This window comes from Gopherus flavomarginatus, chromosome 7, assembly GCF_025201925.1.
Source record: "Gopherus flavomarginatus isolate rGopFla2 chromosome 7, rGopFla2.mat.asm, whole genome shotgun sequence".
Taxonomy (NCBI): Eukaryota; Metazoa; Chordata; order Testudines; family Testudinidae; genus Gopherus; species Gopherus flavomarginatus.
The window spans coordinates 115,385,079-115,410,239 of NC_066623.1; the positions used below are offsets into that span (position 1 = coordinate 115,385,079).

Below are 25,161 nucleotides of genomic sequence, written 5' to 3' on the forward strand. Positions count from 1 at the left end.
AGTCTCAAGAAGTCACAGAGAAAGCTGGTGAGCAGCAATGAGAAGGGAAATGCGGAGACAGAACAGGGCAAACTGTGCCTCCCGCCCATCACATCTACACTGGGCACAGATGAGAGCTCAGCAAATCCATGAAGGTTACTTGTCTGTACCTGGAGGCTCTTCAAGATGTGCGGCCCCTCTCTGTATTCCATGCCTGGGATACGCCTGCACACCACGCGCCTGAAGCTGGAATTTCTTGCAAGCAGTGTCCGTTGGCCGGCACATGTGCTGAGCTCTGCTCTGCTCCCAGCCGAGGGCATAAAGGGCATGTAGGCTGGCACCTCCTGTTTCCCATTCTTGCTGCAGTGTAATGATTACACAGCAGAGGGAACAAAGGGCAGGCAGTGGAATACAGACAGGGACCACACGTCTTGAAGAACCTCCAGTTGCAGGTAAGTAGCCTCCTCTTCTTCGAGTGATGGTCCCTATTGTATTCCATGCGTGGAAGATTAACAAGCAGTAGTCAAACAGATGGTGGGTGCAAGGATGCAGAAGTGATAGCGGCCTGCAGTATGGCAGTCCCCGCAGTCGTATCCATAGCTGATGAGTGTTCCAGGGTGTAATGTCTCATGAAGGCATGCAAAGAGCTCCAAGCCACTGCCCTACATACCTCAAATATGAGTGCGTCTCTCAGGGCTGCAGCTGAAGTAGCTTGCCCTTTTATCCCTTCTGGGGGGCTGCCAGCTAATAGATAGCTCAGTGGTTTGAGCATTGGTCTACTAAACCCAGGGTTGTGAGTTCAATCCTTGAGGGATTTAGGGATCTGGGGCAAAAAATTTGTCTGCTTTGAGCAGGGGGTTGGACTAGATACCTCCTGAGGTCCCTTCCAACCCTGATAATCTATGATTCTATAACAAAAGGCAATATAACCCAAGATCCATTTCAAATGTCTCTGCATTGATATAGGTTGACCTCTTGATCACTTTGCTACGGAAACAAATCGCTTAGGTGCCTTTCTAACATCCATTGTTCTTTGCAGATAAAAAGCCAAGCCCTTGGGAAGTCCAGAGGCTGCAGAGATCTCTCCTATTCCAAGGCATGTAGCTTAGAAAAAGTATGATGACCTCAGAGCTGGTGCAACCATTTAGGCAAACTAGGCGGCCGCCTAGGGCGCCTAGTGGTTGGGGGCACTTAAAAGCCCCCTCAGGGGAGGAGATGGAGGTGAGCTGGGTAGGGGGGTGCGCAGGGAGGGTTGCCCGCAATAACGAGGGGGGGCGCACAGGGGAACTGCTCCCCGCCCCAGCTCGCCTCCACTCTGCCTCCTCCGCTGAGCACACAGCCCAGCTCTAAGTCTCCACCAATCAGCGCTGCAAGCCTGGGCGGGGAGGAGAATTAGAGCAGCGCCGACATGCTCAGGGGAGGAGGCCGAGCCGAGGTGAGCTGGGGCCGGCTACTCAGGCAGGGTTAGCTTCCGCCGGGGGAGGTCTCCCCAGGCAGGGTTAGTTGCTGTGGGGGGGGATGGGGGAGTCTCCCCAGGCAGGGTTAGCTGCCACGGGGGGACAGAGGGGAGAGGGGTTAGCTGTGGCGGTGGGGGGGGAGCTGCTGTGGGGGGGGGCTCCCCGGGTGGGGGGCTGAATTAGCTGCCATGGGGGGGTGGGTTTAGCTGGGAGGGTGCAAGGTGGAAGTTTCGCCTAGGGCGCAGAACTTCCTTGCACCGGCCTTGGATTACCTGGCTCTCACGAAACTACCTTGGATATGAATCTGACCTTTTCTTTATAGAAGGGAGTACATGGTGGACCCGCTGTAAGTGCTCCCAGGTCACTGACTCTTCTGGCTGATGTTCTAGCTATCAGAAAGGCCACCTTGATAGACAGATGGGTCACAGAGCACATGGCCAGCAGCTCAAAGGGCCAGTCTGACTCGAAATGCTTCATGCAGCACCCAGCTCCATGCCGCTGGCCCTCTGAGCATCGCACTGCACCGGTACTGCGCACAGCCAGCTCCAGCTGTGGTGAGAACAGAGCAAAGGGACCTTGGACTCAGAAGTATGGGAACTGGCAAGCTGGCAGCACAGCAGTGGGTAGAGGAAAGGAGAAGAAACCCCTTAGTCCTGACTGCCACAGGGACAGTGGGCACAGGCCTGTATGGGGATAGCCCTGGCATAATGCTCACTCCTGTGGCGACGAGCATGGGCAAAGTCCCCCTTAAAATGCTTCTTTGCCGTGACATCAACAAGCAACCTGACAACGGTTATGGGGGGTGTGCTGAGCCCAGGGCCGCTCATGCTGACCCATGTCTCACTGTTTCCTTGTGCTCCCTTGTCTGTCCATATCCATCCGTTGTCTCTTGGCTTAACTTAGATCGGGGCAGGGATTGTCCTTCTATTCATTTTGTCCAGCACCTACCATAACGGAGCCCAGGCCCGTGACTGGGGCTGCTCAGCACTACGCTGATCTGAATCAGCAGCACCGTAGCTGCAGTGCCCGGGCGGGAGCAGGCCAGGCTGGCAGGGCTACAGTCTACCATTGTCTGCACCTGTTAAGGATCAAGGGATCTGGAGGTGGCAGGAAGGGTGTGCACGAGCATCGCTCACAAAACCCACCTAGAACCACGCTGAGGGGCAACTTCCCCTGGGGCCCCTTCCTCGCACACATACCGGGGCTGCGGCTGGTTTGCTCCGGCACTGAAAGGATCAGGGGCCAGTGTCGTTGCACTCAGTCCAGGGCAGAAGAGGTCTTGGGGGACTGATCACCGCTCTGAGAAGGATCAATAGCAGGGTGCTATGCAGGTGACCCAGCTGAAGAACAGGGTGAGCCGAAGGAAGTCACTTTCCTTCCTCACATTCCTGGCCTGGCAACTTGCACATCTAGAGGGGACGTTTTGCAAAGAGCTGCCCTGGTTGCAGCAGGAATTGGTCTGAGGATGTGCTATGGCTGGTGTAATACAAGAAGTCAGACAATCGCTGAGGGTGGGAAGGGGTCCAGCACGCAGGCCTGTTGTGTAACATAAGCAGCTCCTCTCCTCTGCTCCACTGCCACCTGCCTGGCACAGGTGTGAGGAAAGCATCTCCTGCGGCTGGCTGGCCAACAGTGCCCATTGCGGGCCCTGAGCCAGCTCTCTGCACCTGCACTGCCCGGCTGGTGGGGCCTGCCCTACCGCAAAGGTAATAACAACGGCACTGACGTGACAGAAGGAGGGAAGTGAGTCTGGTCCGGCCTGGAGAGCACGTGGACAAACCTCCCAAGCTCCCAGGGCGAGCGCTTCCCACTCTGCTGTAGCACATGTGGAGGGAGGATGCACCTGGAGGTGCCGAGCCCCTCTGAGCAGGGCAGGCGGAGGGAGCAGGAGGGCTGGGCTGGGGACTCTGCCCCACCTACCAGGGTTGCTTTGGACGACTAGGAAATGTAGTGTGAACTTCTGCGTGTGACATTTACTGAAACACAATCCCTGGGCTGAATGGAACAGGAAAAACAACTCGGGAGAATATTCAAACGAGCTCCCAGCACAGCACATGCTCAGTGTCCTGCAAACTCCTCCGAACAGCAGCCTGGGGAGGGATGGACTCAGAGCCAGAGGCAAAAGAGGAAGCAGGGAGGCTTAGACAGACAGACCCACCCTCCAGAGAGGAGCAGGAGAGGACCCCCAGCTGCCTTGTCTCCGAGGGACTGGAGCAGGGCCAGGGCTCTGTGAGCTGTTCAGAGAATACACACTGGGAGCGGCCTGGACACAAAGCCAAGGTGCTGTCCAAGACTGGGAGCTGCCAGGAGACGGCTCATTCGCCCTGCACTGATCTGAGCAGGCAGCGCACACCCGGGAGCACAGAAGCGCAGCGCTGCCGAGGGCAGCCCATGCCAGCACCCAACGCCACATCTCACCAGGCCTGTGTCAGGCATCGCCTCTACCCCCTGCAGGCAACAGCGCCTACTGCACCAGCCCCTCACACAGCTCAACTCGCCCATTGCTGGTTCTGTCTTCTGACCCAGGCAGCATGTCCTGCGCTGGCAAACCTCCCTCGCCACATTTACGGGCCCTGCCCAAGGAAAGGCTGGAAGAGCAGGAGATGAGCTGCAGGCTTTGGTCTGCTTCACGTGCCCCTTGTCCTGGGCTAGTTACACATCCTGGACCCACGTTCTCGCTCTGCAATCCAGAGCAAGACCCTGACCCCTCTGGAAACGAATTACAGGGACCCCCAAGGCTCCTTCTCTGCCTTGGGTTTGTGACCTCTGCACGGCCTCCTCTCCAGCACCCAAATCAACCAGCACAAGAAGTGAAGCTGGCAGGAGGAGAAGAGTGGGGCCAGGTTATCCCAGACCAGTAGCCAGTCCATTTCTGCCCTGAGGCTCAGATCCAGAGCACACGCTGTCGCATAGCACAGCCTGATGTATTCACATTACAGTACAGGAGGGAAAGGTTAGTTACATCGCTCAGCGTCCATCCCCTCCCAAGTGCCCCTCTCTTCTGCACAGACACAGAATAACTGAGGCCAGCTCTCGCCTCACCCAGCCGCGTGCTTTACTCAGTCTATTGCCACCTTCTCTGCAGAAGGGACAGAACCCAAATGTGCAAATACTGCCTGCGAAAGCCACGCTGGCAAAGCGCCGGACACACTTGTACCCCGCTGACAGCAGCGGCCCAGCCACGTGGGAGCAGCCAGGAAATAAAAAGTGAAATGCCTGGAGAGGGGATGAGAAGTGAAGGTTTCCAGTCAGGTTGCTCCCCTGCCCCTTGCCAGGGGGGTCCATCATCAAGGAGTCATTAGCAGGGAACAAGACCAGGTGTGGAACAGAAAATGAACCCCGCTGTAGCTATCTGCTGCTGAACACTGTGAAGCTTTGGATTGCAACATGAACTCTGATCTCCCTCAAAATAAATTATCCCTCTCCCCACATAAAAATAAAGTATGACACTGTTGAGAAACCCTGGTACCACTGAACAGAGATCCACCGGCCCATGGCGCGCTGCCCGGCCGGCTCAGATCGAGGGCCCAGCACCCCTCAGCACCAGGCAGGGTCCTGTCTCCCACTCCTCCAGGACACAAGGCCGAGGAGGCAGTTGGCCCCTGGCTCCAGCTCAGGTCAAGGCAGAGCCAGGGTGGGGCAAACAGCTGTGGAAAATGCAGCTGGATAAATGGCAGCTCCAGCTCCTATGCAGGAAGCAAGGAAAGTGCAGAAAAATAAACCCATGCTCAGCTCCCACCAGCAGCCTGGGTGGAGAACAGCGGAAGGCCAGTGTCCCTTTAAATTATAGCAGCACCAACAGGAGTGAAGTCATGGACGGAGTTGTTTTCCCAGGGCAAGGACTGAGGCCAGGAGCTGCGGCCTGCATGTGGGGAGGCCTGGCTCCTGCTGGAGGTGGGCACAAGCCAGTCTTCGCTTTGTACCATGATATTATTAGCATGATTCAACATTTCTTTTAAAAATACTACTTTGTACATTCAGGCGGTGCTGCCCCAGCCAGCACCGCTCCTGTTTGGCACGCTCTGCTGTGTGTCACTGACCTGTCTTCCCGTCTCTCCTCAGGCTTTTCCAGCGAATTCTAGACACAAAAGTTCTATCTGCAGAGCTGAGGTCAAGAAACCGCCCTCAGCCCCACTCCCAGCTCTCCCCTGCCAGCCCCATGAGGGACGCAGCAGGTGCAGCACTAGTGCCGACTGGAGATCCGGGAAGTCTCTCACACAGCACCTGTGCATTTCTTGTGTTTCCTTTGCGTTGGGATTCCTGTGTGGCTCTCCCACTGCCTGCTCCCTTGGCTGTAGCGTGCCTCTCTCGCCTCCCTCTGCCGCGGGGTCTGGGAGGACTCAGATTCCACTGGTGAGGTCGGTGATGACTCGGGCTTTCACCAGCTTTCGCAGGAACTCCTTCTCTCGTTGGATGTTGTGCGTCCAGGACTGACAGGAAGAGATAAGAAGCAAGTCACTCTCCTGCTCAGTGTGCACGTGTGCACCCCACGTTCACCTCCCGCCAGCAGCCGCCCTGAGCTCTGCCTGCACAATCTTTTCAAGCCAGCACCTTCCAATACCAGCTAAGCAACTGGCCTTTCAACCTTTCTCACCGACACACGTCCTGCCTTAGGCAGCAGCAAGGCAGACACTCCGCCACACCACGAATGCGTTCCGGAGAGCCAGCCTGGAAATGAGCCCGATTCCCTACAAGCCAGTGACCTCCTCCACCACCATGCAGCTGGAGGAGCTCCGTCCCCAGGGACAGGCCCAGATGTTTAAAGCCTGGCTGTGCCTCTTCTCGGGGCATTTCCTCTACCATAGACACAGTTTCTCTCTGACAGCAAGGCCCAGGCGCGTGACGATCCTGAGAGCCTGAGAATACTGATCGTGGCTGCCAGGCCCGTACGCGTATAGCCGAATCAGCCCATGAGCAGCAATGAGCCGGGGGCAGGGAGCTGCACACTGGCTGAATGGAGTTAGGGAGGGCACTGAAGTGGGGACAGGGGGCTCCGGCAGAAGGAAGCTGTGATGAACTGGGAAAGTTCGTGTTTTCTTTGAATACTATGTGGGTGCCTGTGACGCAGCAGGGAGAGGGGTGTATTGACCTGGGGAGGTTGCAGGGGAGTTTTGCTGGGACTGTCTGCATTAGGGAAGGGAGACTTTCCTTGAGACCTGATACCTGAGTATGTAACATCAGAACCAGGAGGGGGGTTGGATCCAGGTGACACCTTTGCCTGTGAAATGGACAAAGGCTGGAGGAGGAGCTGGGGGGAGGGGAATGTCATGGAGTCCCCGGGCGATGCTCTGGAACTGCTCCCCACCAAGCCAGGCAGGACTTTGGGGAGCCTCCTCTCCCTTGGAGCAGACTGTCTCCAGGGCAAGAAGCTCACACGGCTTCACCTCCTGGGTCTGACCTTGGAGCATTCAGCATCCTCTGCCCCTCCGGGCGCTTCCCACAGCGAGCTCACCCAGGCAGGGTCCTGGGGAAACCACAGGGTCCTGCACCCCCACTTTGCAGTCAGACGTGACTCTCAGCCAGCCAGTAAAACAGAGATTTATCAGATGACAGGAACAGGGTCTAAAACAGAGCTTGTAGGTACAGAGAACAGGACCCCTCAGCTGGGTCCATTCTGGGGCCCAGTGAGCCAGACCCCCCACGTCTGCACTTCACTCCTCGTCCCCAGTCAGCTCCAAACTGACTCCCCCTCCAGCCCCTCCTCCTCTGCTGAGTTCCTTTCCTGGGCCAGGAGGTCACCTGACCTCTTTGTTCACCTTTAGCTATTCTCTTGCAGGGGGAAGCCATTTGTTGCCAGGATACAGAGTGTCGGCCATTTATGCACGCTGGAGACTTAAGAAATGCATAGGGGAAACTGAGGCACTCACACAGTATTCACAGTCCCACTTTGTCACAGGTTTCTTTCAGTTTTTGGGCTGGCAGGGAAGAGGCAGGGAACCTCAAGTCAGGGGTCTAAACTCCTTGCCCCCAGAGGGACTCATCTGAGGGGTCCTGGTTGTACATACAAGTCCTGTTTGGGACTGTGTTCCTGTTGTCTAATAAACCTTCTGTGTTACTGGCTGGCTGAGAGTCCCGGTGAATCGCAGGAAATCAGGGGTGCAGGGCCCTGACTCCCCTACACCCTGTGACAGGAGGTCCCTCAGAACACAGACACCTACCAGGAGCAGGATCCATGGCAGGCCTTGCAGACAGACAGTCAAATCCCCCTCTCTGACAAGAGTTTTGCAAATCAACGGCTAATTTAAAGCTAATCCTTCACTTTACAGGCTGCCAGTGCAGAATGGATGAAACCTGATCCCGGATTCCTGAAACAGCCGCTCTGCTGCAAAGGCAGGCCCAGCTCTGGCCCCTCATCAGGGGCCATGCAGATGTCCTGTGGCCATGGGGAAAGGGACAGTGCCTGCAGAGAAAATCTGTTTCTGGCCTGAGTCCAACACATGCGGCTCTCAGGGACAGGGTGAGCCTGGAACATCAGGATTCCTAGCCACGTCCCCTGCTTCCACACGTGGCCCCTGGCCGAACAGCCTGCTCCTTACACACTTGGCCAGGTCGGAAGGGTCAGCCAGGCATCCCACTGGGGCTAGCAGGGTGCACAGGACAAGAGTTGTGCCGTGTCTCCCTCTGGTGTAGAAAGGATACAGCCCAGAAGCCAGCTGAGGGGCCCTTCGGGAAGGGAGGGGGGCAGGCACCCTGGGTTTGGTGCTGCAGCAAGCAATTGACAGACAGAAGGGCAAGTGTTCTCACACACGCAGAGGAACGACATGTGGAGACCCAGGCTCAGGGCAGTGGTGGCTGCTGCCCCGGGGAGAGCCCAGGGCAGCTGGGCTGACCTCAGGGGAAAGCAGCACCTTCCACCCCGTGCTCCAAGCCCTCTCTGCTTTGGACTGAGGCTGTTGGGCGGCGGCTCACCAGTGCTGAGCTCATGCAAGGTGGCCTGGCTTGGGGTCCACTGCTCTGGGGTGGCATACTCCAGTTCTGATGGCTGCTCTGGATCTCGGGGGTTAACAATGAGGAATGGCCCAGAATGCCTCCAGGACAGTCGCTGACCAAACGAACAATACATTCAAGGAACATGCCTTGTAAACTGAAACGGCTTCTCTGAGAATGGAGATCGCCAGCTCAGAGACCATCATGGGGTTGTTCATTCCCCCAGAAAGCTCGTGGCATTGGACCTGCTTGTGGTCTGTCTCCTAGGTCTCCCTCCAGAGAGGTTTTGGCTGAGCAAGCAAGTGCATGTAGACTCCCCTGGAGTTAAGAGCACCACAGAGAAGTTAAGGGAACAGGCTATGCCCCCACCCCTCTCCTGCCCCCTCCATCAACCCTTCCCAAAACAATAGCTCCTTCTGCTCCCGCAAACGCTGCCCAGCACTCCAGGAGCAGCCAGACCAGGGCAAAGCCGTGACCCACACCTGCCACAAGGTGCACAGAACTTCACATGGGCAGACACCCACTCCCGCCTGCCCTCCCCTCCCCAATAGCAGGCACCCACACCTCCCTCCCCTCCCCAGCACCAGGGCGGAAACCCACTACTCCGTCCCCTCCCCTGGGGCAGACACCTATCTCCACTACGGCCATACCCTACTGTTTGAAGAGGAAAAAATGAAATGCAAGATGCCCTTAAGAATGAAAGCCTCCTGAGCCCCTGGTTGAGTTAGAGAGATCAGAGTCTGTGCAGGGCCTCAGCATCACAGCACACAAGGTAAGAGGGCATGGACTGGGGCAAGCTGTGACCAGTCTCCTGTCAACTATTCCGAGCTCTCCTACACATGGGTCTCACTTCCAGCGCTTCACACAAGCAGCAGATATTTTTACAGCTGGGGAAAGTGAGGGACAGAGGAGGGAAGTGACCTGCTCACCCAGCTGGCCTGTGGTAGAGCTGGGAGCAGAAGCTGGTTCCCAAAGCCCAGGCCAGCGCTCTGTCCACTGGGTCACGCGGGCTCCGATGCAGAGCTCAAATGTATGTGCAATAACCTTCCTGGAATTGCCTCTCTCATCAAGTCACCTCTGAAATGGCCAGTTTACCATTTCACTGGTGTCAGGATGTGAGAAAAAGTGCCCGAGGTGTGCATGGAGTGCTGGGGGGTTGACTGGACTCGCTCCTCCTGGGTGTCTTCTTTCTGCACCGTCTTAACACAACAGAAGAATCCTATGGGTTCGCTCACTACAGCCTGGCCGGGTCCCTCAGCATGCACAGAAACTGGAGAAGCAGCCAGCTCTGGCCAAACCCACTTTCTGAAATGCCAGGCACTCCCACAGAGCACGCCTTACACTGGCACCTAGAGACGCCCTGTCCAGATGCAACAGTAAAGTGGAGCCGGGATTCAAGTGCAAAGCCTCCCAGGCCAACCTCAGCCCTGGGGAAAGGCCAGTGAAGGCAAGAGACGGGCACTCTGACCACAGCGGAATCTGGCTTCCGGCGTTCAAGGAGCATTCTTGGATAAACTGTAAGCCTGGCATGGTCAATGGCTACTTCCAGCAGCAGCTCCACCTGGCACTAAGAGGCCACATCACTGAAATCCCAGCCTACATGTAGAGCCAGTGGGCTGGTGGCTGTGGGGCTACGACTACACAACTGGTGGTTGAATATCAAGTCACAGCAGAAGCGATTCCCTCATAGCGAAGGGCTCTGACCCATACCAGGGCTGGCAATTCCAGAGCCTCCACTGTGGTGCAGCCACCACTGCTTCAACGTGGTGCTGCTCCACAAAGACTTTTCTCCACGGGACTCTTCTGCATGGGTACAGGCAGGAGGGGTGAGGTTACAGATTACAGGAGAGGGACTTACTCCCACTGACAGACCCAGCTTAGCTGGCATGTACAAATGTGTCCCACAGTGGGTGGGAGAAAGATGTGGGATCAAACTTTCCAAAGTGCCTAAGATACACTTAGGCTCCTAATTCACTTTTTCAAATGGTATTTAGGAACCCGAGACTTTCAATGCCCTTGGGCTCCTCAGTCACTGGAGTGATTTGGAAAAGGTAACCATTGCTGATCTTCACACAGAAGCAGGGTGGCCCAAGGATCAGCTGCACTCTGGCAGGATCTGGTGGAACCAGGCGCTCCATGGGCTCTCACTGAAGGGCTGCAGAATCCAGCAGTGATACGAACAAACACGTGGAAATAGCACATGTGCCAGCGGGGAGCTGGTTACGATAGGACTTAGGAGAATGTTAAGGGTGAGGCGTCTGCCAGTGGGGCTCATGGAAGGGAGGACATAAGGAAAAGCTTTCTGCATTGCACCAAGTTACAGGACACCTGATGTCACCCACTGCCAGATGCCGCCTGGTGACCACATCTGGGGATTAGCTCCACTCAAGGTCTGCTGCCCCCTCCGTGAGTTTCTTACGCTGCATCCTTGCTCGCTCTCCAGAACACGCAGTGCTCTCTCGTATAACTGCACTCTGGCCAGGGCACTACGTGTTCTCCTGCTTCTGGGGCATCAAAGTCTCACTACACAAGTTGTCTCAGGCCATCTTCAACGCCATTGTCCAGCCCGTACCACTTCCCCAGGGGCTGGTAGGGTAACCCTGGCCTGTCCTCTAGTCCAGGTTCCAGCTCAGGGACCTTCTAATCAGCAGTCACAGTCTGCTCTGTCTTAACCCCTGCTGCCATTCTCCTGGGCCTTTTCCTACACTATCCTCTTTCAGGCTTCTGCTTCAATGTCCTTCTGGGTAAACCTTCCCTCAGGGCCTGGATCCCCAGGGCTTCTACTCTCCCGCTGGCTTTCTTCCTGGCCCTCTCTGATGACCAGAGAGTGAGCACAGTCTTCCTCACTGTAGCCGCCCCTCCCTGCTGTGTAATGATGCTGGTTCTGGCAGGACCCAACTGAGAGTGCCAATTCAGGACAAATTGCTTAAAGCAGGGCAGTTCCAGCCCTAGGCTGGGGTTTTTCCATCTCTAAGGCAAACCAAACCAGCTAGCCAAAGAGGACTTTGGTCTCACCCCACTGGCTAACCACAAGTCACACAAGCAACTCCCTTAGACACTCCAGTATCCCAGTATCACCACCAGTGCCACCCGTTATGTGGATGAATGGTTATGAAAACCAATAACCCAGTAAAAGAAAAAGGTTCTCCTGATCCCAAAGGACAAAGCCCCAGACCCAGGTCAATATACAAATCTGATCTTACCCACAAATCACGCTGTTGCCAATCCTTTAGACTCAAAAAACTAAAGATTTATTTATAAAAGGAAAAATATATAGACGAGAGCTAGAATTGGTTAAAATGAATCAATTACATACAGTAATGGCAACGTTTTTGGTTCAGGCTTGTAGCAGTGATAGAATAAACTGTAGGTTTAAATTAAGTTTCTGGAGTACCTCCCCAGCTGGGATGGGTCATTCAGTGCTTTGTGTAAAGCTTATTTGTAGCAAAGTCCCTCTGGAGGTAAGAAGCAGGATTGAAGACAAGATGGAGATGAGGCATCAGCCTTTTATAGTCTTTTCCAGGTGTAAGAACCTCTTTGTCCTTACTGTGGAAAATTACAGCGAAATGGAGTCTGGAGTCACATGGGCAAGTCCCTGCATACTTTGCTGAGTACAAGGCGTATCTGCCTTTTCTCAGTGGGTCTCTTGTACAGCTGATGGTCCTTAATGGGCCAACTTCCTGGTTTTATACCAGCCCCGCTGTTCCTTCTCTGCTGAGCTCCATCATCACTCAGGGGCTGCTTAGGTCACCTCACTGCCCCCAGTGGTGGCCTGTCCGGTTAACTGGCCCCTACGCCTCATAGTCTTCTATTGTTATGATATAAATACAGTACAACTGAGATGTGTTTTGTGCAAGGTAAGTCCTGTGAGGTGTCACTGGAAAGGTTCTGATTTGCTGAATACGATTATCTTATTTGTATGCCTGTATCATTTCTGTACCTGAAGATAGAAATATTGACTATGTATCAATTACAAAAATGTTTGCACTGGGGAATGCCCACGAGACAGAATGCAATCAGACTGGATGGGCCATTAGGGAGAACAATAGGACTTTGAAGATGCTAATCTCCCACCTTCCCGAGAAGCTTCCTGGGAGGCTTTGACATGGCAGGGTCATGTGATCATGTCATCTGGTACTGGACTCTCAAACCAAAGTGCCTTTCCCAGGGGAGCAGGCTCTCCTCCAGTCCAATTCTATCCCTATTGTCTACCTCCATTCTGACCTCCCAGCGCCTCCAATGTCTACACCAGGGGTCTCCAAACTTTTCTGATCGCGAACCCCTATCAGTAAAAAAAAATGTTGAGCATGCACGCCCGCCGCGCCGGCTCTACCATTTTCTCCAAAGGGGGGGAAAAAAAAGCCGCTTGGACTCTCGCCCGAACTGCCAAAGCAAAAATAAATAAATAAATAAATAAAACTGCTCAGACTTCTGCCCAAACCGACGAAGAGGGGAAAAAAAAGAAGCGCTTCTCCTGCCACGCAGCCCCAAGGATCCTATAGCACTTTGGAGACCACTGGTCTACAGCCTTGGGGTTATCCTTGACCCTGGACTTTCCTTTTCCTCCTACACCTCTAAGGCTGCCTGCCCGCACCTCTGCAGCGTCGCTAGGTTCACATCAGACTCTGCTCCATAGCTGCTGAATGCTTTGTCCTGCCTCAGTCACCTCTCCCCTCTTTGCCAGCATGGCACTTTAGCTGGAGGTACTGAAACAGAGGAGGAAGTAGGATCTGAGCTCTGGTCTGTTGGGAAGAGATGGAATTTTCCCTCACAAATCATCTTCCTATCACAGAAACTACTAATGACTTCAACGTCTTTAACCGTTTGGAGGCACAATTACTGTCTTGTAGAGAATGATGGTCAATTAATGTGACTGGAGACAGGGGATCTGGTTGTTTGTATTATACGTATTTTACCAGCCCAGCTCCTCACACCAGCCTAAGTCTCTCTCTCTCTCTCTCTCCCCACAACTGGGTCCCCACTTACATATGTGCTATCTTTACACTAGTGAGTAATCCTATTGAGTTCAATGGGGCTACTCGATGCCTAGAGCCAAACTCTGCATGTTTGCAGGATCAGGATTAAAGATGACCAGCAAAGGGGGTTTAAATCATTCGGTTTTGTGCCCTTCTTTCTTCTTCTGGTTTGTATAAAAAAAGTTTGTTTTAAAAACCTTAAAAACTAAAGAGCTCGTTTTTTAAATTCTGCTTTGCCCATTATAAATAGGAACTGCTAACTCCTGCTCTCGCCTGGAGTTGTGTCTTGGCAGCACCCATTGCATGTGGGGAGAAGGTCTGAAATCCAGTCTCCCTTGTCCATCAGGCAGTGACGTGAAAGAGACGTTTAAAACTTGCCTGGCCCCTTCCCCCAAGGACCTGCAGCTTCTGGCCTCTTGTGACATTCTAATCACTCTAGCTCTCCAGTTGCCATAGTGTCTTCTAGACAATGTAAGTCTTGCCTGGAGACTCAGCAATGCCCATCAGACAGGCTTGGACTTGTGCTCCCCAAGCACATGGGACTGAGAGTCTAAAACTGAACACAGGGGCCCCATGTCTGGCCTTTCTCCTGCCCCCATCTATCCTGCAAGCAACAAGGACACTGAAGACTTGAGACTCTTCCCTAAGAGATGAGCTGCTCAGGGCTTCTGTGTTTTGTAAGAATTTCTAGAGGGAGACAGAACACACAAATCAGAACCTGAGATATAATGTCAGTAAGATTTGCAGGTCGATGCATGCTCTGTTGGGAACAAGCTCCACAGGAACCAATAGGAGTGAGAGAGAGAGGTATGTAAAGCCAAAATTATCCAACAGATGCACTTATAGGCCACAGCTCCCAAGGGTGTAATCCATTGTCCAGAATGTATCCATCCCTTTCCCCCAACTTCTTCAACCAGGGTGCAGGATTTGGCTCCTCCCCCTAAAAACCCTCTGAAGTAGCAGCAGGTCCAGCTCCTCAGCTCTGCTGATCAGCTGGTGATACCCATCCAGAGGTTCTGTGCCTCCCACCAAGTGATGATGCAAGCAAATCCTGCAGGATATCCCACAGGAAGAGGGGTTCCCCCTGCAGGGCTCTCCCTCACAACATGAGGGGGGAGGGATAGCTCAGTGGTTTGAGCATTGGCCTGCTAAACCCAGGGTTGGGAGTTCATTCTTTGACGGGGCCATTTAGGGATCTGGGGCAAAAATCTGTCTGGAGATTGGTCCTGCTTTGAGGAGGGGGTTGGACTAGATACCTCCTGAGGTCCCTTCCAACCTTGATATTCTATGCATCTCCCTGCATCCTCCGCAGGTCTGGAGACAGCATGCTGGAGGTGATTTGAGTGGACAGGGGAGATGGGTACACAGGATCTCCTACACACAGATCTCCAGGGCACCCCCCACCTCAGAGTACAATTCAGACCAGTGAGTTCCTGTTTGACCAGCTTAGAACAGAAGCCCCAGACTGGGTCTTCCTCTACGTCTGCACAGTGACTGTCCAGCAGCTCAGCAGTGTCCATGTCTTGCAATAGCTGCCATTAACAGAGACTGTATTACCAGAATGGGACCAGCCACTCTGTTGTGCAGTTTGTTGGAAAAGAAGAATCAAAAATACCTCAAGAACTGCTAAACCCCGTTGTAGCTGCGATGCTGTTTATGTTGTGTGGCTTTGTTAGTCTGTTATTCCTTGGGGGCTGAAGAAGTCCTTTAAGCAATTATGGCTGAGACAGGGTTGGGACCTGACATTTGCTTGACTGAGACAGTGTATTGTTCTAAATCAAGCTGTGAGAACCAGGGGCATTTTCCAGCACTCCAGACAGTGCATCGTTCTAAACCAAGCTGTGAGAATCAGGGGGCATTTTCCAGCACTCCAGACAGTGTATTGTTCTAAATCAAGCTGTGAGAATCAGGGGGCATTTTCCAGCACTCCAGACAGTGTATTGTTCTAAATCAAGCTGTTAGAATCAGGGGGCATTTTCCAGCACTCCAGACAGTGCATTGTTCTAAACCAAGCTGTGAGAATCAGGGGCATTTTCCAGCACTCCAGACAGTGTATTGTTCTAAATCAAGCTGTTAGAATCAGAGGGCATTTTCCAGCACTCCAGACAGTGCATTGTTCTAAACCAAGCTGTGAGAATCAGGGGCATTTTCCAGCACTCCAGACAGTGTATTGTTCTAAATCAAGCTGTTAGAATCAGAGGGCATTTTCCAGCACTCCAGACAGTGCATTGTTCTAAACCAAGCTGTGAGAATCAGGGGCATTTTCCAGCACTCCAGACAGTGTATTGTTCTAAATCAAGCTGTTAGAATCAGGGGGCATTTTCCAGTACTCCAGACAGTGCATCGTTCTAAATCAAGCTGTGAGAATCAGGGGGCATTTTCCAGCACTCCAGACAGTGTATTGTTCTAAATCAAGCTGTGAGAATCAGGGGGCATTTTCCAGCACTCCAGACAGTGCATTGTTCTAAACCAAGCTGTGAGAATCAGGGGCATTTTCCAGTACTCCAGACAGTAGAAGTCTCTCAATAAACGGTAACTGGAGCAAGTGCATCTTTAGAGACATTTATTAGTTTTCTGAGACAGTCTCGTTTCTCCTGCTTTCAGTGTTGTAAGATGATTGTTTGCTCCGGCTCAGCTGGATCACCATCAAGATGAGTTTATTAGTTACATGTTTTTAATCTTTTAAAAATATTTGTGAAATATATGAAATGAAATCAAAATAATCCAGCTGTTTTATAATGGGATGAAAATGCTTCAGATTACCCCCTGGGCTGAGCCAAGGGAGAGAACAGTCCTAAGCTGTGAAGATAAAGGACGAGGTGGCGAGTGGAACCAGTGGGGTCTCCAGGAGGAAATGCATGGGGATTGAGGGAGGGAATCCTGGTTTTTAAGGTGAAGTTAATAGGGTAAGGCCAGCTCCTCCAGTGCTGGGCAGGTCACCAAAACCCTCTCTATGACATCTTTCAGACTCCCCCCCAACAGGGTTTCTTCTTATTCAAAAATGCATCGTCTGGTCTCATGCAGAAAGCTGAGATGCACGACACCATTACTGGTGCCATCCTGATGCTTATTGCAGTAGCAGTGTGGGATGAGAAAGTGGCAGAGGAAAAAAAGTCTAGAATGAGCCAACTCTGTCAAGAGCTTGGGAGCGCTGCAAACAAGGTTTGCTGAAAGCCTGCAAGACATTCCAAACAACATGGACCCTAAGTCCTAGCCAGAACTATTAGCAAAAGAAATTGGGATTGAAACATGAGCCCCCGGATGGTACTGCAGGTAAAGCTCATACAGATCAAACACAACCTTCCATGTCACCCCCAGGAGGAGACAATGCCAAGCAGCACCGAAATTCTGTGAAGGCCTGGGCTGCCAGGGACACCTTTGAATGGGACACACTCTGGTGGGGACCTGGCTGTCCCCCAGCAGGAGTTTAAATGGACAGCTGAGCAGCAGCAGGCTTTCACTGTGAAGTTTCTCACATATGATCACATTTCCTTGTGAACTGAAGTGAATTCCACAGTCAGCCTCTCTTGCCTGCTGGAGAACTATACAGCCCCAGGGAAGTCATTAACCAGAAGGCCTGTGCTCTGCTAGAGTTACCAGCAGCACTGGTGCTACACAAGAGGTAACCACAAAGCTCATCATCAGAAATATTCAAGACCATCAGAAACCATTGTGGAGATGGCTGGCCCTGGCTTCACCGTCCTTTAAAGCATGCCTGCCAGCACAAAAGGGACTAGGAAAAACAACTCTTTCTTAGTAGATCCTCAGCTGGGCTAACCTGTCTTAGCTCCATTAAAGTCAATCTGCCCGCTGTGTGGAGGGAAGCAAGCTCACCTATGAGGAAATTAACTCTCAGGCCTTCAGGAGTTCTCTCAAGCTGACCCCTCGTGTTCTGCTCCACAGGGATCCTCGCTGGGCAGCTAAACTGTCCTAAGGGGCACATGAGGAATAAATTCAGTGGTTCCAAACCCAGACTTCTGCCTGGGAACATACACAGAACTCTCGGATGGCCAAGAAACCACAGCATTCAGGTGTCCTCAGCCGTTCCTTCTGGCGGCAGGGCATGCAATGTTCGTACAGCCATACAGGACACTGGAGGACATGATGCAGGGAGAAGCCTTCTGCGCACAGATAATGGTGCCTCCCTGGACATCGAGAGACCATGACACATTGTCCCATGAGGAAAGCAGAGACCAGGCAAGTGTACACACTTGTTCAGACTGTGATTCACCTCTTCTGTACAGCTCCATGCCACTCAGCATTTCTACAGTGAAAAATTATCCCCCACCCCCAGCAGTGAGCCAACAAGTGTCTTTCACTGGCCTTTTTGTGTAATCAGAACCAATTCCTTAGAGATGAGTCACTGGGCTTTTGGGGGTGTCCAGAGAGATGTCAAGTAGGCATCTCACGTAAATCAGTGACACACCTTGTGGTTGGGAAATGCACACTGTAGCCCGCAGGCCTGTTCCCTTCCAGACACAGCACAATGAACAGTCGGTTTGATGGACATTCCCAAAGAGATTTTCTCTCTCTCTCTCACATGCTCACACACACAGGCGGGAGAAAGTTTGTATTTACGATCCCTGTAAGAACAACAGTGGTTTCGGGGAGGAGCTCTAGCACCTTTCTGCAGCTCCTAACTGGTGCTTAGACACTGTAAAGATTTCACAGTCTTTTACGCTGGAAGAGACCTCCGGTGGGGCCTGTCCCAGGCCAGTCCCCCGCACCAGGCCCAAGCCCATCGTAGGGGATCCAGGCCATCCTCTGATCCCCTCACAGCTTTGAATCAGCCTCAGATTGGATCAACACATGGTTCACTGCACTCTCAGAGTTGCTACGGACGATTTGGAATAGCACTAGGCCCAAAGCAGACCCTGGCAGGACCTCTGGAACGGGGCTCACAGCACGCCTCCTTGTGTCTGGAAACGTCGCTGCCCCTCCATTGGGTTCTCCCTTGCTGCTCGCTGGTCACTGCAATAGCCTCTGGTCTGGTAACTTGGCCCTCTGACTCACCAGAGAGTCCACCCCTTCTGGGGTTACAATGTGCACCAGGGAACTGTCCAAATGCTGCTTCCAGGGGGGTTCAGCCCCTCTTTGGGCTCTGTGACATTCTACCAGAGGCTGATGGGGGAACCAGCTCACCCGCTACACCAGGTTCCAGCCCAGGGACCTAGAACCAGCAATCTTGGTCTGCTCCTGTTTCCCTGGGCTCTTTCCTACCAAGCCTCTCTACCTTCTCTTGCCTTGTATTGGGTTTCCCACAGGAGCCGACTCTATGCCCTGTGGCTGCTTCAGCCCCTTCTAGCTCCTTGCCAGACTCCTTTCTCCAGGACAGCCCTCAGGGCTCACTCTGCCCTGGACTTACTCCTTGTCCCTGATGATCTCCCTCATCCTGGGGACTGACTGCAGACTCTTTCCCCTGCAGCCCCTTTCTGCTCCCAGCTCCCTGGCTTTATACGCTGTCCCAGCTGAGCTTCCTTTTCAAGTAACCCCGCTCCTCCCTTTCTCAGGCTGCCGTTAACCCCGTGATACCCCATTACAACCCCACCTCCAATATCTCCCCACAACCCGTTAGCACACCAAAGGGGCCCTTGTCGAGCCACATGCAGTCTCAGTTGTTATTGGTATTTAGCCTCCCTTAGTGCTTTCCATTTGCAGATCTTAAAGTTCTTTGAAGAGAGGGACACTGAGGTGAAGTGAATTGCCCCAGGTTGTATGGCACGTTTGTGGCAGAGCAAAACGAGAAGCCAGGTCTCCAGACTGCAGTCCCTTGTTTTAGCAATCCCGACTTCATTTCAGTGGCCGACTGGCAGAGCAAGGAGGGACAAGAAATTGTCCCCGGACTCATTTAATCCTAGGCTTTATGGCTCTGCCTTATGCACAACTCAGAGGAATTCAAGTTTCACTGGTACACTCCATCCACCCAGCATGGCTACTTCAGAGGTCAGCTCCCGGCTCTCCGGAGAGCCCGTTTTAGAGACACACTCTGCCCAAGTCAGTCCAGAACAAACATGGGAGGCTCTTTTCTGTGACACGCTGAAAGTCCTGTAGAACAGACCTGACACTCGCTCCAGTGTGCCTCAGTGTTAGCACATTGCTACCCTCACCTGTGTTCTAAGAGCCACACACGAAGTCCCTCCCCCGCTCCTTACGCTAGATTCCCTCCCATTTCTGCAGAGCTCTGTCAAACTAAAAACAGTTAGTAGACAAATGGCTTCAATACAGCAAACTCCATGAACTGCTCCTCCAGGTACGGGACGGGCTGGGCCACAGAGGCCCACAGGCAGAGCTGAAGTAAGCGCACTTGATGCTCTCGGTCTGTGGGATGAAGCCTCCGTGAGGACACAGTAATGACTGGCAGAGACAAGTCTCACTTGGACCTCAGCTTAGGCTGTTAGTTCTAAGAGCAGCATTTCGCACAGGCTATCAACATGGCAGGTTGGGGAAAGCCTTCTGGTTGGGAACAACATATTGGTATCTTCTCTGAACTCTGTCTTCAGCCGACATCTACTATTCAGTTTGGTCAACCCCAGCCTGTGAGCTCTTTGAGGGACGCAGCAGCAGGCACAATCCAGGCAACTGTTCCCTTCACTGTCCAACTTTCTCCCCAGGTGACTAACAGGCACCAGCTACCATGACTATTAACATGAGAGGAAGAAATGCAATCCACCTGCCTCTCTTCAGATTCCACAATATCACAAACCATTTGTCATGGGGGCAGGCAAGGAGGCTCGTGGGGTATCAATTATTGATAGTTGGGAGCAGATGGCTTTTCTTGTAGCAAGGGACTGAAATGTAAGAGGAACCTGTGTGTGAGGTGAGGATTAGACTGGCAGCCACATATCAAATGACCACACTTCAAACAGAACAGGACCCTATCTACAAAGATCAAATGTGAGCAGCTCGTGGTCCTTCAGGGCTCTCACCAACAGCCCCAGCTTTGGAAAGAAATCAAAATAAAACGGGGATTCATGATGCTTTGATTGGTGATGAAATTATTAGGCAGCAGGTTTCAAACAAACAAAACCAAGTACGGCTGTCAAGCAATAAAAAAATTAATTTCTATTAATCGCACTGTTAAACAATAACAGAATACCATTTGTTTAAATATTTTTTGATGTTTTCTACATTTTCAAATATATTGATTTCAATTACAACACAAAATAAAAAGTGTACAGTAAAAAGCAACAGAGTCCTGTGGCACCTTATAGACTAACAGACGTATTGGAGCATGAGCTTTCGTGGGCGAATACCCACTTCGTCAGATGCGTGTAGTGGCAATTTCCAGAGGCAGGTATAAATATGCAGGCAAGAATCAGTCTAGAGATAACAAAGTTAGTTCAATCAGGGAGGATGAGACCCTCTTCTAGCAGCTGAGGTGTGAACACCAAGGGAGGAGAAAAAGATGGTTACTCACCTTTGTAACTGTTGTTCTTCGAGATGTGTTGCTCATATCCATTCCAATTAGGTGTGCGTGCGCCGCGTGCACGATCGTCGGAAGATTTTTACCCTAGGAACACTCCGTGGGTCAGCTAGGTCGCCCCCTGGAGTGGCGCCGGATATACACCCCTGCCAACCCAAAGGCCCTTCAGTTCCTTCTTGCCGGCTACTCCGAGAGAGGGGAAGGAGAGCGGGTTTGGAATGGATATGAGCAACACATCTCGAAGAACAACAGTTACAAAGGTGAGTAACCGTCTTTTCTTCTTCGAGTGCTTGCTCATATCGATTCCAATTAGGTGATTCCCAAGCCTTACCTAGGCGGTGGGGTCGGAGTGAGATGTTGCAGAATGCAAAACTGCTGAGCCAAATGCTGCATCATCTCTGGACGGTTGAACCAATGCGTAATGTGCGGCAAAGGTGTGAATCAATGACCAGGTAGCTGCCTGATATATTTCCTGGATGGGGACATGGGCCAGGAAGGCGGCAGATGAAGCTTGCGCCTGAGTAGAATGGGCGGTGAGGTGGCTAGCCGGAACGTGAGCCAATTCATAGCATGTGCGGATGCAGGATGTTACCCAAGATGAAATTCGTTGGGAAGAGATCGTAGGCCTTTCATCTGCTCTGCGATAGCTACAAAGACCTGGGGTGACCTTTGGAAGGGTTTGGTTCTCTCGACATAAAAGGTGAGAGCCCTGCGGACGTCCAGGGTGTGTAGCTGTTGTTCCCGACGCGATGGGTGCGGCTTCGGGAAGAAGACTGGGAGGAAGATGTCTTGATTGACATGAAAGGCGGACACCACCTTAGGGAGGAAAGAGGGGTGTGGTCGCAGCTGTACCTTGTCCTTATGGAATACCGTATACAGGGGGTCCGCTGTCAAGGCCCGCAGCTCAGATACTCGTCTTGCCAAAGTAATAGCGACGAGGAAGGCTGTCTTCCAGGAAAGGTACAGCAGCGAGCAGGTAGCCAGTGGCTCTAAAGGGGCACCCATAAGCTTGGCTAGCACCAGGTTTAGATCCCAGGTAGGGGTCGGGCGTCTGACTTGAGGGTACAAACGCTCCAATCCCTTGAGGAACCTTGAAACTATAGGGTGAGAGAAGATTTATCGGTCATTTTCCCCTGGGTGGAAGGTGGAAATGGCTGCCAGATGCACCTTTACGGAAGAGACCGCTAGGACCTGCTCTTTTAGGGACCAGAGGTAGTCCAGGACCACAGGAACGGACACCTGTCTGGGGACTAAGTTACGCTGAGTGCACCAGCAGGAGAAACGCTTCCACTTGGCGAGATTTGTCATCCTAGTGGAAGGCTTCCTACTACCCAAGAGCACCTGTTGGACCGAGGCAGAGCAACGCAACTCAGACTGGCTCAACCACGCAGCAACCTGCTGTGAGATGAAGGGACTGCAGGTCTGGATGGTGAAGCCTGCCAAAGTCCTGTGCTATGAGGTCCAGCCAGAGTGGCAGGGGGATCGGGTCTGCCACTGAGAGGTCGAACAACATGGTGTACCAGTGCTGCTTTAGCCACGCTGGAGCAATCAGGATCAGGTGGGTGCTGTCCCTGTGGAGCCTGAGTAGGACTCTATGTATGAGCGGAAACGGTGGGAAGGCATAAAGTAGGGGCCTCTTCCACGGGATCAGGAATGCATCTGAGAGGGAGCTCAGGGAGCGTCCCTGGAAGGAGCAGAACACCTGGCATTTCCTGTTCTCTCGGGCGGCAAAGAGGTCTATGGGGGGAAACCCCCACTTCCGGAAAACAGAATGGATGATGTCCGGACGAATCGACCACTCATGAGACAGCAAGGATCTGCTGAGGTGATCTGCCAGAGTGTTCTGGACTCCTGGGAGAAAAGACGCTACCAATTCAATTGAGTGGGCTATGCAAAAGTTCCAGAGGTGGACGGCTTCTTGACAAAGGAGGGAGGAGCGTGCTCTGCCCTGCTTGTTTATGTAAAACATGGCCCTTGTGTTGTCCATGAATACTGACACACAACGGCCTTGGAGATGGTCTCGAAACACCTGGCATGCTAGATGGACTGCTCTCAGCTCCCGCACATTGATGTGTAAGGCCAGTTCTTGGGGCGACCAGAGGCCTTGAGTGCGAAGGCCCCTGAGGTGGGCACCCCAACCCAGAGATGACGCGTCCGTGGTCAGGGCCATCGAGGGTTCTGGTGGGTGGAATGGCATCCCTGCACAGACTAGAGTGGGGTCTAGCCACCAGGTTAGGGAGCCCAGAACCTTCCTGGGGATAGTGTGCACTGAGTCCAGGCTGTGCCTGTGTGGTTGGTATATTGAAGGAACCAGGTTTGGAAGGGATGGAGGCATGGCCTGGCATACTTGGTCACGAAGCAGCAGGAGGCCATGTGACCTACTAGGTTGAGGCAGGTGCGCACCGACTTTGTTGGGAAGGTTTGAAGACTTTGGATTATTGAAGCCATTGCTTGAAAATGCAACTGCGGGAGCAGGCTCTGGCCAGATTGGAGTCCAGAACCGCTCCGATGAAGTCTATTCTCTGAGTGGGTGTCAGAGTAGACTTTTCTGTGTTGATCATGAGGCCTAGGCTCCCGAAGAGAGCTGTGACGATGCGCAGGTGCTGTGATACTTGCAACTGGGAAGTCCCTCGAATGAGCCAATCGTCAAGATACAGGTAGACGTGTACCCGACGACGTCAGAGGGAGGCGGTGACTACAGCCATGCATTTTGTGAAGACACACGGAGCTGTAGAAAGGCCAAATGGAAGTACAGTGAACTGAAAGTGTTGTGGTGGATAGATTGTGATGTGGAAATAGGCGTCCTTCATATCGAGGGCGGCATACCAGTCTCCCGGATCCAGGGAAGGGATAATGGTCCCCAGGGATACCATGCGGAACTTCAGCTTTGTCATGAATTTGTTGAGTTCTTGCAGGTCTAGGATCGGTTGTAGACCTCCCTTTGCCTTTAGGATTAAGAAGTAGTGGGAATAGAACCACTTGCCTCTCATGTCCTCTGGAACCTCCTCTATGGCTCCCATGCTAGGAGCGACTGGACCTCTTGTAAGAGGAATTGCTCGTGAGAAGGGTCCCTGAAGAGAGACGGGTAGGGAGGGTGGGAAGGCAGGGTTGAAGCAAACTGGAGGTGGTATCCCCCTTCCACCATGCACAGGACCCAACGATCTGAAGTTAGCTGGGACCAGGCAGGGAGGAATTGGGAGAGGCGGTTGAAAAAGGGAGGAGGAGGAGGATCCGGTAGGATAACTGGTGGGCTGTCCTCGGGCATCCCATCAAAAGTTCTCCTTGGGCACCGCTGGTGGTTTAGGGGGCACCTGATTTTGTGCTCCTTGAGGGCCAGATTGTCTCTGGCGATTCCCCCAGCCACACCTTCTGGTAACGTCCTGACATGGCCTAGGCTGGGCATAAGGACAGTGTGGCTGGGGCCGGAAGGTCCTGCATTGGGTCACTGGCGTATGCATACCCAGCGAGCGCATTGTAACGCGATTGTCCTTCAGACTTTGCAACCTGGGGTCAGTCTTGTCTGAGAAAAGGCCCTGGCCTTCGAAGGGTAAATCCTGAATGGTTTGTTGCAATTCAGGGGGAAGGCCTGATACCTGGAGCCAGGAGATACGCCTCATCATCACTCCTGATGCCAGAGTTCTGGCTGCAGAGTCTGCTGCATCCAGAGAGGCCTGGAGGGAGGTTCTCGCTACCTTTTACCCTCCTCAAGTAGGGCCGTGAATTCTTGATGGGACTCCTGGGGAAGGAGCTCCGTAAACTTCCCCAAGGACACCCAAGTGTTAAAGTTATACCTACTTAGGACAGCTTGTTGGTTTGCCACTCTAAGTTGGAGGCCCCGGCCGAGTATATTTTGCGGCCTAGGAGGTCCATACGCCTAGCCTCCTTTGACTTAGGAGCCAGGGCTTGCTGACCGTGACGCTCCCTTTCGTTCACCGACTGGACAACTAGAGAGCAAGGAGGTGGGTGAGTGTAGAGATATTCATACCCCTTTAAGGGGACCATATATTTCCTCTCTACTCCCCTTGCTGTAGGTGGAATTGAAGCTGGGGACCGCCAAATGGTGTCCACATTAGCCTGTATGACGCAGATGAATGGAAGAGCGACTCTAGTAAGTGCATCAGCCGATAGGATGTCCACGACTGGGTCCTCTATTTCAGGGACCTTCTCCACCTGCAAGTTCATATTCTGAGCCACTCACCTCAAAAGGTCTTGATGGGCCCTGAGATCAATTGGTGGAGGGCCTGAGGAGGATGTCCCCGCCACTGCCTCATCAGGCAAGGAGGAGGAGGAGGAGGAGGAGGAGGAGAGGCCTGGGACCAAAGGGTCCTGTGGTGGCTCCTGTACTTGAGGGGTGTCATCTGCATCAGGTGGAACCTCAGTGACTGCAGATGGTATTGGA

At 52.9% G+C, this 25,161-nt stretch overlaps 1 protein-coding gene and 1 long non-coding RNA gene across 17 annotated transcripts in view; both read right to left on the reverse strand.

Annotated features, from left to right (window-relative positions):
• Window positions 1-826: 826 nt before the first annotated feature.
• The window catches only part of ST3GAL3 (ST3 beta-galactoside alpha-2,3-sialyltransferase 3), a 464,990-nt gene continuing 440,655 nt past the window's right edge, over window positions 827-25,161 (reverse strand). For all 15 annotated transcript variants that reach the window (XM_050961194.1, XM_050961191.1, XM_050961192.1 and 12 more), the window contains one exon: window positions 827-5,866. In XM_050961194.1, the coding sequence (XP_050817151.1) occupies window positions 5,777-5,866 (90 nt within the window). In that variant the 3' untranslated portion in view covers window positions 827-5,776. The remainder of the gene's footprint in view (window positions 5,867-25,161) is intronic.
• Window positions 15,308-15,834, reverse strand: LOC127054901 (uncharacterized). Of its 2 annotated transcripts, XR_007775363.1 has the most exons (4): window positions 15,786-15,834; window positions 15,555-15,610; window positions 15,440-15,495; window positions 15,308-15,380 (listed from the first exon to the last, which is right to left on the reverse strand). It is a non-coding gene; the product is annotated as an uncharacterized LOC127054901 (long non-coding RNA). The 2 variants fall into 2 exon arrangements; XR_007775362.1 differs by having other exon boundaries at window positions 15,314-15,495.